The 12,269-nt window shown below is 43.7% G+C and overlaps 1 protein-coding gene across 1 annotated transcript in view; it reads left to right on the forward strand.

Moving 5' to 3' along the window:
• The window catches only part of LOC138953978 (U3 small nucleolar RNA-associated protein 25 homolog), a 50,431-nt gene that overhangs the window by 23,161 nt on the left and 15,001 nt on the right, over nucleotides 1–12,269 (forward strand). Inside the window, exons 12-18 of the mRNA XM_070326005.1 lie at nucleotides 553–634; nucleotides 1,882–2,038; nucleotides 2,629–2,725; nucleotides 3,047–3,215; nucleotides 6,321–6,397; nucleotides 6,842–6,913; nucleotides 7,818–7,942. Coding sequence (XP_070182106.1) covers nucleotides 553–634; nucleotides 1,882–2,038; nucleotides 2,629–2,725; nucleotides 3,047–3,215; nucleotides 6,321–6,397; nucleotides 6,842–6,913; nucleotides 7,818–7,942 — 779 coding nt within the window. The remainder of the gene's footprint in view (nucleotides 1–552; nucleotides 635–1,881; nucleotides 2,039–2,628; nucleotides 2,726–3,046; nucleotides 3,216–6,320; nucleotides 6,398–6,841; nucleotides 6,914–7,817; nucleotides 7,943–12,269) is intronic.

The raw sequence follows: 12,269 nt of genomic DNA on the forward strand, positions 1-12,269 counted from the left end.
ACCCCCCGCGGGTTAGGGGGAAGAATTTACCCGATGCTCCCCAGCATGTCGTAAGAGGCGACTAACGGATTCTGTTTCTCCTTTTACCCTTGTTAAGTGTTTCTTGTATAGAATATAGTCAATGTTTGTAAAGATTTTAGTCAAGCAGTATGTAAGAAATGTTAAGTCCTTTGTACTGGAAACTTGCATTCTCCCAGTAAGGTAATATATTGTACTACGTTGCAAGCCCCTGGAGCAATTTTTTGATTAGTGCTTTTGTGAACAAGAAATAATTCACAAGTGGCTCTATCCCATCCCCCCCCCTTTCCCCGTCGCGATATAACCTTGAACGGTTGAAAACGACGTTAAACACCAAATAAAGAAAGAAAGAAAGTTGTGAATTTGTTCTTTTTTTCCATTTATTGGTTCGTCTCATCCTTGAAGTTTCCTCTCCTTACTGTTTTTGTTTTTTTGCACAAGCTGATTGAAACAGAATTTTTCTTGCTGTCTATGAATGAGAATGTGTAGATTTAGAAGAAAAAAAATTTTGAGAACAATAATTTGCTGTGACAGGTGGGTGTGAGCAAAAAGAAGAGATTCAAGGATGAATATGGAGATGAAGGCCATGATGAGGACAAGAAGGGCCTAAAACCAGGTTCGCTGTTTGTGATTTTTATGCATGAGCATAACGTTATTTTAGAAATTATTTTCCAGTTTTCTTTTCAATTCTGACTACCTTTTATCACCCCCCCCACCCCCTCCTGCTTATTTCCTTACTGGTTAAAGTGATCTTAGTTAACAATACTTTGTTTTCAGTACATGTCATATGCTAGTAACTCGCAAGACTGAGCCAGTGCTAATGCTGCCTTGCACTAAAAGATGACGCTTTCTTTGATGTCTCTTGTTCTGCAGCCGGAGACACTAAAAGGCGTCAAAACTGCTTTGTCATCTATGTAGTAGTTTAGATGCACAAGAAGGGTTAAGTGTGGAGATTTTTCCGATCTCCCAGGTCAACTCATGTGCAGTAGCTTATTCCCCTTCGTGTGTACACGCAAGCACAAGACCAAGTGCGCACGGAAAAGATCCTGTAATCCATGTCAGAGTTCGGTGGGATATAGAAACACGAAAATACCTAGCATGCTTCCTCCGAAAGCGGCGTATGGCTGCCTAAATGGCGGGGTAAAAACGGTAAAACATGTAAAAATCCACTCGTGCAAAAACACGAGTGTACGTGGGAGTTTCAGCCCATGAACACAGGTGGCCGAGTGGTAACGCACTTGCGCTCGGAATCGAGAGGTTGCGTGTTCGACCCTGGGTCAGGCCGCTATTTTCTCCCCCCTTTCCTAACCTAGATGGTGGGTTCAAGTGCTAGTCTTTCGGATGAGACGAAAAACCGAGGTCCCTTCGTGTACACTATATTGGGGTGTGCACGTTAAAGATCCCACGATTGACAAAAGGGTCTTTCCTGGCAAAATTGTATAGGCATAGATTAAAATGTCCATCAAATACCCGTGTGACTTGGAATAAAGGCCGCGAAAGGTGAATGCTCGCCTAACAGGCTTGAGGTTTGCTGGTCGATGTGAATGCGTTATATATTGTGTGTAAAAAATGTTTGTTTGTCTGTCTGTCTGTAAAAAAATTCCATTTCACACGGCAGAAATTAATATGTAAAGCGCGGAGAGCACAGTTAATTGTGGTTCGCGCTATATAAGCTCACCATAATAAAAAATAATAAATAAAGAAGAAGAAGAAGAAGAAGAAGGAAGAAGGAAGAAGGAAGATCCAACATCTATCGGAAAAGATTGAAGCAAATTTTATTTTATCAAGGTTGATGTAGATACAAACATCAACTTATTTCTTTGCAGCCAAGGATGATAAGAATATTTACTTAATCTGTTGCAGAGGACTATGATGCTCTGTTTGCTGGTAACATCGATGATGACTTTCGCATTGGAATGAGTATTACCAAGAAAAGTATTCGCCTCTTCAGTACATTTTACATGTCTGATATCATCGTTGCTTCTCCTCTTGGTCTGCGAAGACTCATTGATGCCCCTCAGTGAGTTGTATTATTGATTGAATAATTCATTTAATTATTGTTTAGTGAATCTAGTTGATTTGGCTTGTTTAATGTGTTTCACATACCAAGGTATCTGCTCTGGAAAAAGTCTTTGATAAAAGAAAAGAGATACTGTTCACAATACATATATGGTGCATTTCACAACATGTATTGCCAAGGTAGCACTTGCCGGATATTGTCCTGGCAGGGTTTTGGATGCCTGACTTTTGTGTGGAAACTGGAAACAAATACTTGTCACATGATCAAACAAAAGCATTTCATTGGATCGAATACATGCGCTAAATCTGTTAAGTCTAGAGACATCCTGCTTGCTGCCGCGCGAGCCGAGAACATTTCCCCTCTTTATCTTCACTGCGCAGGCTGCAAAACCCCTCCGCGCAGGTGTTTTCAGACACATCAGACACAGGGTGTTAATATATACTTGAAATGTGTTGTCATGAGGTAGAGAATTCTCTTGAGGTACGGCAGTCGGGATACATTTAGGCTTGCCCATTGTCGTTGTGACTGATACCGTGCACAGATCAAAAGCCAGTACACTGTAATTTATACCACTGATTTCTGTTTTACAGAAAGAAAGGGGGTGACTATGACTACTTGTCATCCATAGAGGTTCTGATCCTTGACCAGGCAGACTTCTTCATGATGCAGAACTGGGACCATGTTTTGGTGAGTTAAGTTGAAATTTAAACAGTTATGAGTTTTTAAAATCTTGCACAGACACATTTTCCTGAGGGTTAGGTATTGGGACTTCGGAACAAAGAAGTTGAAATAATACACCTATGAAAATAGGTAGGAAAGGATATGGGCATGATATAAAAAAATTTTTAATAGTTTTTAATCTGAATCACACGTTTAGCACATTGGAGTGTTAATGAAGAAAGGACGGAATGAACTCTTGACAGTATGTTTGTTGGGACTCCATTTTGATTATTCAGAGCTTTCTGATTGCACTTAATCATATTTTGTTCCATTTTTTTTCCATTGCAGACAATCATGGACCACATGCACTTGCAGCCAAAAGAGTCACATGGTGTGGATTTCTCCCGAACACGCATGTGGACTCTGAACGGCTGGGCCAAGCACTACCGCCAGACCCTCATGTTTTCTTCCATCCTCATGCCAGCTATCCTGACTGTCTTCAACAAATGCTGCCACAGTATCCTTATTGGTCATTAGCTGAACAGTTAATTCATTGTTGATTAATAACAGATGCACCTGTGATGAAAAGTCACCCTTGGGACCAGCAAAAAGATGTTACCTTTAATGACATGTACACTTTCGTCAGGATAATAGTAATAGACAAATGGACAACATGTGTTTTTTTATTGAGAGGTCTCTTCTCATTGGAAGGGCTCACACCGCAGAGCAGTATATGAGTATTGTGCATGGCTGAAATGGTTTGCATGTTTTTAGCTTAGCTGCTGTGAAAGGCACCCTTGCATTGCTGTACAGCAGTCCCTGCAATGTACGGTCCCCGGCGTGAGCGGCCACCTGACATGTACGGACACATTTGCTCGGCACGGAGTGTTTTCCTTCTATATTTGCCCCCTCCCCCCCTCCCCCTTAAACGGACACCTGCAAAACGTGGACACGGACACTAATTTTCGGTCCCAACAGCAGGTCATACCTGCAATGTACGGACAGACCATCGTCAAATTTTCACCACACCAAAATCGATAACAGAGCAGTCCGGCTCTTGGAACAAAGGTCACAGCTGCAAAGGCATGATGATTGACAGTCTCTGTTAACTTGGGTGCACGTGTACCCATCAGGAGGGGGTTAATTTGGGTCAGGAGTGGAGTACAGGCACTTTCTTGCTTTCAAATGCGAAGATGCCAACATGAAACTGCACTATGCTCTTTATTCTTGTCTGTTGGACGTAAGCAACAGAAGCCACAGTCTATGAATGCCCTCCGAGAAAGAGAGTGAAAAATCGGCCACTGTCTCAGCATCGCGTGTCTGTGTGTAACCTCTTTCATTGACAAGATACTCTTGTTTCTCCGCAGCCTTGACCAGTGAGTCGGTTACCTAATCTGTGAACCCTTCAGTTGTGTTGCTTTGTCAAAAGTTAGACACAGTCAACTGGTTTTGCTCTGAGTGAACAGTGCAGCTGGCCTCAATTACCCGGTGACACCTCTCTGGCCACAGCACCAAACAGTACATGGCTGGGGGGAGGGAGAGAGAGAGGGGGGGGGGGGGGGGTAGCTGGCTAAACTCAGTGGGGTGTCCGGTGTCACTGCATGTCAGCAGGAAGAGCATTGGAGTTGTCAGGGCTTAGGGTAGTCAGTGAGGGAGAGTGAGAGCGGTGTCGTGTACAGTGTATTTCCGACTGAAGAGTGAAAAGTCACTGCCACAAGATCGGCATGCAGTCAATAAAGCCAGACAAGAAGAATGATTATGACATGCGGCTCTATCTGCTGGTTTTTATTGACTCACATGCGAAGCAAAAGTGAGTCTATGTACTCACCCGAGTTGTCCGTCCGTCCGTCCCCCCCGTCCGTCCGGAAAACTTTAACGTTGGATATTTCTTGGACACTATTCAGTCTATCAGTACCAAATTTGGCAAGATGGTTTATAATGAAAAGGCCCCAAAAAACATACATAGCATCTTGACCTTGCTTCAAGGTCAAGGTCGCAGGGGCCATAAATGTTGTCTAAAAAACAGCTATTTTTCACATTTTCCCCATTTTCTCTGAAGTTTTTGAGATTTAATACCTCACCTATATATGATATATAGGGCAAAGTAAGCCCCATCTTTTGATACCAGTTTGGTTTACCTTGCTTCAAGGTCAAGGTCACAGGAGCTCTTCAAAGTTGGATTGTATACATATTTTGAAGTGACCTTGACCCTGAACTATGGAAGATAACTGTTTCAAACTTTAAAATTATGTGGGGCACATGTTATGCTTTCATCATGAGACACATTTGGTCACATATGATCAAGGTCAAGGTCACTTTGACCCTTATGAAATGTGACCAAAATAAGGTAGTGAACCACTAAAAGTGACCATATCTCATGGTAGAAAGAGCCAATAAGCACCATTGTACTTCCTATGTCTTGAATTAACAGCTTTGTGTTGCATGACCTTGGATGACCTTGACCTTGGGTCAAGGTCACATGTATTTTGGTAGGAAAAATGTGTAAAGCAGTTCTTAGTGTATGATGTCATTGCTAGGTTTAGCTGAAGGTCAAGGTCATGTAAAGGTCAAGGTCAAGCATGTGAGTCGTATGGGCTTTGCCCTTCTTGTTCAAACTTGTTTCCAACGCTTATTCTCACAAAGCATCTGCACACCTGCCTCTGTGCTGTGTTTGTGTGGCTGCTTTCCTATGATGTCAGTGCATGGTGAGTGCGTTCACTGCCTTGAGGATTTATTTTATCTCTTCTTTTCAACACCATTCATACAAATCATTTTTTGCAGAACGTTTAACAAAATATAAGGAGTTGGATGTTATCGTTTAGTAGCCACAAGAAGTGGTTAGCACAGACTCAAACATGTTGTGTGTGTGCCTCTATGAGTGTATGGGGGAGGGGGTGGTGTGGTCGCCCCTCCCGTGACCGGCCACCTGCAATGTACGGACAGGTTTGCTATGGCCCAAGGGTGTCCGTTCATGAGAGGGACTGCTGTATTAAAACCGAATATGGCATACTTAACCAATGGTTTAACATCGTCTTTTTTGGGGGGAAGTGCATATTCAGCAGGGGCGGATCAGTTCATTTTATGGGGGGGGTTTCCAAAAGTATATTGTGAAGATATGGGTGCGAAGCGCCGAGCCGACGGCGCGAAGCGCCTAGCTTGCTAGGGGGGTCCGGGGGCATGCCCCCCCGGAAAATTTTGAAAAAAAGGATGCAAAATGGCGCAATCTGGTGCATTCTGAGGATGATCATTACCAGTTTCAGGCAGCAGATTTTGTCACTGATTAATACCCCAAAAATTGAAACTCAATGTAAAATAAAGAAATGCACCATAAAAATATTTTTATTTTTTGGCTGGGGAGGGGGGTTTCCGGAAACCCCAGAAACCCCCCCCTCGTCCGCCCCTGTTCAGTCTAGATTATTTTCTTCTTTCCATCAATACTATAACTTCAAAATACTTTGTTCTTTATCTCCAGTAATTTAAAAAAAATAAACTCGCACAAAAAAGGAATAATTCGTGCTTGTGAACACAGAAATGTTTGATAGTTTTGAAGGATACTTGCCATTTGGCTAACTTGTGCAGTACAAGTTTGTAAGAAGGACAAATTTCCTTAATTTATGAAAAGATTATGCTGGCAAAGTGCATGTGCAGTGCAAACCATCCCAAGGTACTGTGTGTCAGATTGCTGTTCAACTGCCACAGGTATGAAGATTTTGGTTTTAAGTCTTATTTGTCAATTGTTCACATACATGCAGGCATACACATGCACACACACACACATAGACACACATGCATTCACACACAGACACGCACACACACACAGACACGCACACGCACACACACACACACACACACACACACACACACACACACACACACACTCTCTCTCTCTTTCTCTCTCTCTCTCTTATCTCTATCACAAACTAAACAGACCAGCATCCATGCAGGCACAAATTAACTTTCACATTTATGGGAATTACAATGGAGTTTTGTTAATTGCTTGGACTGAAAAGAGAAACCTCTGTATTACAGGCAGAGCCGGGCAAGATACCTGAAGTAAAGTAAATCAAATGCACAAGCAAAGGGCAGTGTTTCTTATTCAACTGAGGAAACATATCATGTATATTACTTTGTGATTTGTTTCAGATGTTCCACAGGGTGGAGTGTGCTAGCCACAAGGATCAGCATGATGCCAGGTTTCAGTTCTTCCTGAAGGAGGTATTATTTCAGAGCTTGTGCAAACCTGAAACATCCATTTATGTTATATATTTTTACTTATTTCTGAAAAAGAACTTAGCCCTAGAACTAGCCCTACTTGTTTTGAATGCATTTCACAGGACTTACTATCATAGTGAAGTGACTGCTGTGTTATTACAACTTAGAGTGACTAGTTACTTTTACCATCCTCTCGCTTTTTGGTCAATACAGGTTCACAAACGCCTGGCGTCAGTGTCAGTTTACTAACTGTTAAAGATTATTAGGTAGTCCCAAGATCTTGAGATCTCAACTACTATCGGGCCAGTTTAATGTGGGTGGTGCAGGTGCCGATATCATCTCCCTTGCTGTCTTCACCTTCTCTTGCCATTATAATAGGGTCAGGTACCCATTTCTAGGGTGGATTGGAGCGTGCTTGAACAAAATTGGATTTTTTTGTACGGCCTGAGTGTGGGGGGCCCAGTAGCTCAGTTGGCAGAGCACTGGACTTGTCATCCTAAGCTCGCAGGTTCGAATCCGGGCCGGGACGGACACGGGTCAACTTTATGTGCAGACTCAGAGACGGTATTCATGTTCCACCCCTGTGTCACCACTTTGGCACGTAAAAGACCTCGGGCATTCTGCCATTAGTGCAGGTGGCTGATAACACCTAAACACGCTTACACCTGGGTAGCGCGACTCTGTTGCTGCTAGCTTTCCACTGGGAGGAAGCGACCCGAATTTCCCAGCGATGGGACAATAAAGTACTGAAAATGAAAATGAAATGGGTCAAACCCTGTACACAACCGTGTGAGAGGCTCTCAATCTGACCACCATGCAAGTCCAGCTGTCTCTCTACCACCAGCCTTATTACCCTCACATTGCTACAAGATGTGTTCAAAGTTTTGCTTACCTTGTCTAACTTCAGGTATTACCCCTGCACAAAGAGAGGGACATGAGACAGACGCTCATCTACGTTCCCAGCTACTATGACTACACACGTCTCCGCAACTACTTCAAGAAAGAAGCTGTCAGTTTCACACACATCAGCGAGTGAGTCCTTTGAGCTTTTACTAGCGTTATTTGTAAGGTTTTTGAGTCACTTGAGAAAAAGTGACTCTATGTAATCGGTCAGTGTTAGTCTGTCCGGCCGGCCGTCCGGCCGGCCGGCTGGCCGGCCGGCCGTCCGTCCGTAGACACCACCTTAACGTTGGACTTTTCTCGGAAACTATCAAAGCGATCGGGCTCATATTTTGTTTAGTCGTGACCTCCAATGACCTCTACACTTTAACGATGGTTTCGTTGACCTTTGACCTTTTTCAAGGTCACAGGTCAGCGTCAAAGGAAAAATTAGACATTTTATATCTTTGACAAAGTATCTCGGAAACTATCAAAGCGATCGGGCTCATATTTTGTTTAGTCGTGACCTCCAATGACCTCTACACTTTAACGATGGTTTCGTTGACCTTTGACCTTTTTCAAGGTCACAGGTCAGCGTCAAAGGAAAAATTAGACATTTTATATCTTTGACAAAGTTCATCGGATGTGATTGAAACTTTGTAGGATTATTCTTTACATCAAAGTATTTACATCTGTAGCCTTTTACGAACGTTATCAGAAAAACAAGGGAGATAACTAGCCTTTTCTGTTCGGCAACACACAACTTAACGTTGGGCTTTTCTCGGAAACTATAAAAGTGACCGGGCTCAAATTTTATGTGAACTTGACTCATTGTGTTGTGAATAGCAATTTCTTCCTGTCCATCTGATGCCTCATATAATATTCAGAACTGCGAAAGTGACTCGATCGAGCGTTTGCTCTTCTTGTTACAACAATTAAGCACTGCCTAGTTTGATGAAAGTTTCTTTTTTTAATATTGTTAATATTGTTAATAATGCGTTTTAGAACAGCCTAGTGACATTTTTGATACCTCACCAGAGGGTCTTAATTTGAAACAGACACTTCTTTTTGTTCCCGCAGTGGGGCACTGCGGTTATGAAATTAAAGGCCCCTCCTGATTTTGGAACCGCAGGAGCTTTCTAGTTTGCTGTTAGGTAGATTTTTGGTTCCTCTTTCCTGTCATGCTCTCTTTTTCTTCATGAATTCTTTTCTTTTTTCTGCCTTCTTGCTCATTCACCTGTATTTTTTCCAAAAATCTCTTCTCTTGCCGCTTGTCTCGCGATTCATGTATAGTTTAATCTGTTAGTGTTCTGATGTAAGTCCAGCAGTAGATAGGTTAAGCCTATTTTAACATACTGGAAACTGGTAATCTTCCAGTAGGTATTAATTTAGTTTTACTAAAGCCTGCTGGGACACAAGTAATGGGTTAGTGCATTTGTAAACAGGAATCGCTTGACAAGTGGCCCCCTTCATCCCCCCCTTCCTCGTCCTGATATGGCTCTGCGTAGTCGGCTGGACGTTAAGCAACAAATAAACAAACAAACAAACTTCTTTTTGTAGTGACATCGTCATACAGTAACAGCTAGATTAAATTACATATTCTTACTCCGAATCACATGATTAGCATTGACACACTTGGAGATGCCAAGGTCTGATAAAAGCTACCCGTCTAGGTATAAGGGAAGCAACCCCAACTAAAAAAGTGACAGCACCATAGTACTTGCCACACTAGGTTGCCTCCCCTTAGGGTGAACTACGTCACTAATGGTGCCTGGTCACATGATACACAGATCAATCGACTTCTATCACTTGAGAGGACAGGTCGTGTTTTGCTTTGCTCTGGCTGTTTTCGTGTCTGCTGACACCCACCGGCCTCGGCGCCCGTCTTCTTGCTGGCTTTGCAGCTGGTGAGATCTTTCCTTTATATTCGTTGACTTGTTTTTGTCTTCTGCTGAGAATTTCTTACGTCTGTTAGACTTTGAAGTTCTCAGTGGCTGTTGGCTTCCTCTTGGTCGCCATTTTTGCTAACACGTGGCGTTTGCTATGTTGACGTTTTTTCGTCCGTTCTCGGACGCTTAACGCTTTTGTAGTGTATGGTTTAGCTGCCTTTGGCGGCTACAACGCTTGTGTTAGCTTGTTTGCTTGCTTGCTTCTGAAATGTTTGCGTCCTTACGGACTTGGTTAATTTCAGTAGTTGCGGCTTCCTCCTTGGTTGCCATTTTTCGCTAGCATGTAGTTTTTTGCTATGTTGATGTTTTCGTCCGTCCTCGGACGCTTAACGCTTCTGTAGCTTGTTGTTTAGCTGCATTTCGTAGCTACTACGCTTGTATTAGTTTGTTTGCGTGCTTGCTTCTGTAATGTTTGCGTCCTTTCGGACTTAGCTATTTTCAGTGGTTGTGGCTTCCTTCTTGGTCGCCATCTTTCGCTGGCACGTTGTTGTTTGCTATGCTTATTTTCGTCCGTACTCGGACGCTTAACTCTTTGTATAGCTTGTTGTTTAGCTGCCTTTGGTAGCTCCTAAGCCGGTTTTAGCTGCCCTCTTTGCTTGCTTCTGAAATGTTTGTGTCCGTTCGGACTTTGCTAGTTTCAGTTGTTTGTTTATTTTTCTCTCGGCCTTAACATGGCCGTCTATGAGAATTAGAGGGAGCTAAGGCTGAGGGTTAGGGCTTGGGCACTGCTAAGCTCTAATCCTCAGTATCCTCTTCTTTTGAAGAACTCTATCGTTGTCGTTTTGGCACAGGTTTAAGAATTTTTTTTTTTTTTACGTTTTTCTGTGCCGATTTCTGCTACGGACGATTGGCCGTCTGGCTCTCTGCCGTCCGTCTTTGCCTCTAGGCTGTCGCTTTATGTATACGAATACGAATACTTTATTATCTCATACAGAGAATTTCAGTGTCGTTTTACGACTATTTCGGCTCCAGAGTCTGGTGCTCTGGGGTCTAATCTTATCTTTTGCTTGTTTCCAGAAATAGATTCCCTCGTTCGCGAGGCTTTGCCGCGGCGGACATCGTCGCCAGCTCTGCCCCCCGCCTGGGGGTTAGGCGACGTTCTCTCCTTGGTGTCTTTTGATGCCTGTGCCTTCAGACTCCGGGTCTTCTATGGACCAGGCTGCTGTCCGCCGTGACTTTTCTGGACGGTCCCGCGGGGACCTTCTTCTCCTCTTCCTGGCCGGCATTAAATAACATATTCTTACTACAACTCACATAAATAGCATTAACTTCAGTTTGATGCGTTAGACATTGAAGCACTGACCCTGGTAACAGGGGGAGATAACTCCCAAAACAAAACAAACCCTTGACAACGGGTCCCGGGAGTTACCTCCCCCCACCGGCTGCCCGCGCATGCGCTGGACATACTGCCGGTATAGTCATTCCCTTCTTCAACACGCTAGCGGATAGACGTGTTTGCACTCTGGCTGTTTTCCTCAGCCGCTGGCCTGCCACGGTAGGCCGTTGACCCTTTGAAGTCTGAACGTTTCTTGCCTCTACTACGGTGAGATCTTTCTTGTTTATCTTGTTTTGCCTTGCCGCCATTTGCAAAGTGTATTTTGTTGGGGAACTTGACTCTAACTTGTCGGAGTTTCTTGTTCTGTCCAACTTGGCTTATAACGGTCAGGGCACTGTTAGCTGGTGCCGGCCGCCATTTGCATTTTGTAATTGTTGTTGAAAATTTGCACTTCGTCTTACGAAGTTTTTCTGTTTGTCAACTTGGCGCTTTCAGGTACGAGCACCGTTGTTTAGGTGCCTGCCTTCTTTTGCTTGTTTATGTTTGGGTTGTGAAACTTTTTGCTCCGATTTCTGGGGTCTTTTGTTGTCTCAACCTACTGTAGGCAGAGCGCTGTGTTTCAAGCGCATGCCGCCATTTGCATTTTTGTTTTGTCTGCCGGTTGTGGAACTTTTGACTCCGATTTCTGGAGTTTTTTGTTACTTCAACCTAGTGTAGGCAGTGCCCGGTGTTACGGGTGCATGCCGCCGTTTGCATTTTAGAATTTTGTAATTATTTTTTGCGAAATTGTTCTCGTTGTGACTTGTCATTTCGATGGCGGACAAGGAGAAGAGCTCTGCCAAGCAGGTACCGGTGGGTTCGCCGCTGGGCAGTTCTGGGTCTGCGTCTTCGTCTAAAAGTAAATCTAAGAAGTCGCGGTCGAAAGATAAAGTTTCGCCGGTGAAACGACCTCTGGTCAATGTTTTTGATCCGGTTAGCAAGGAGTCGTTGCGTGTGTCGATTGATCCTCCTGCTAGCATGCCTGTCTTGTCGCCGCAGGAGAAAGAGACTCAGGCGGTCTCGCGCGATGAATTGTTTGCTCTTTTTTCTACTTTCAAGGATCAAATGAGGGAGATGCTGGCAACTGACAGGGGTGTGTCTTACTCCACCATTCCAGCTTTGCCTCCAGGGGTTGGCAACGCTGCCTCTTTGTCGAGAATTGTTCCTTCTGCTACGATTACGTCGGCGGACGTTGCTGATCCTCAGCTTTCGGCTT

This window comes from Littorina saxatilis, linkage group LG17, assembly GCF_037325665.1.
Source record: "Littorina saxatilis isolate snail1 linkage group LG17, US_GU_Lsax_2.0, whole genome shotgun sequence".
Classification (NCBI taxonomy): domain Eukaryota; kingdom Metazoa; phylum Mollusca; class Gastropoda; order Littorinimorpha; family Littorinidae; genus Littorina; species Littorina saxatilis.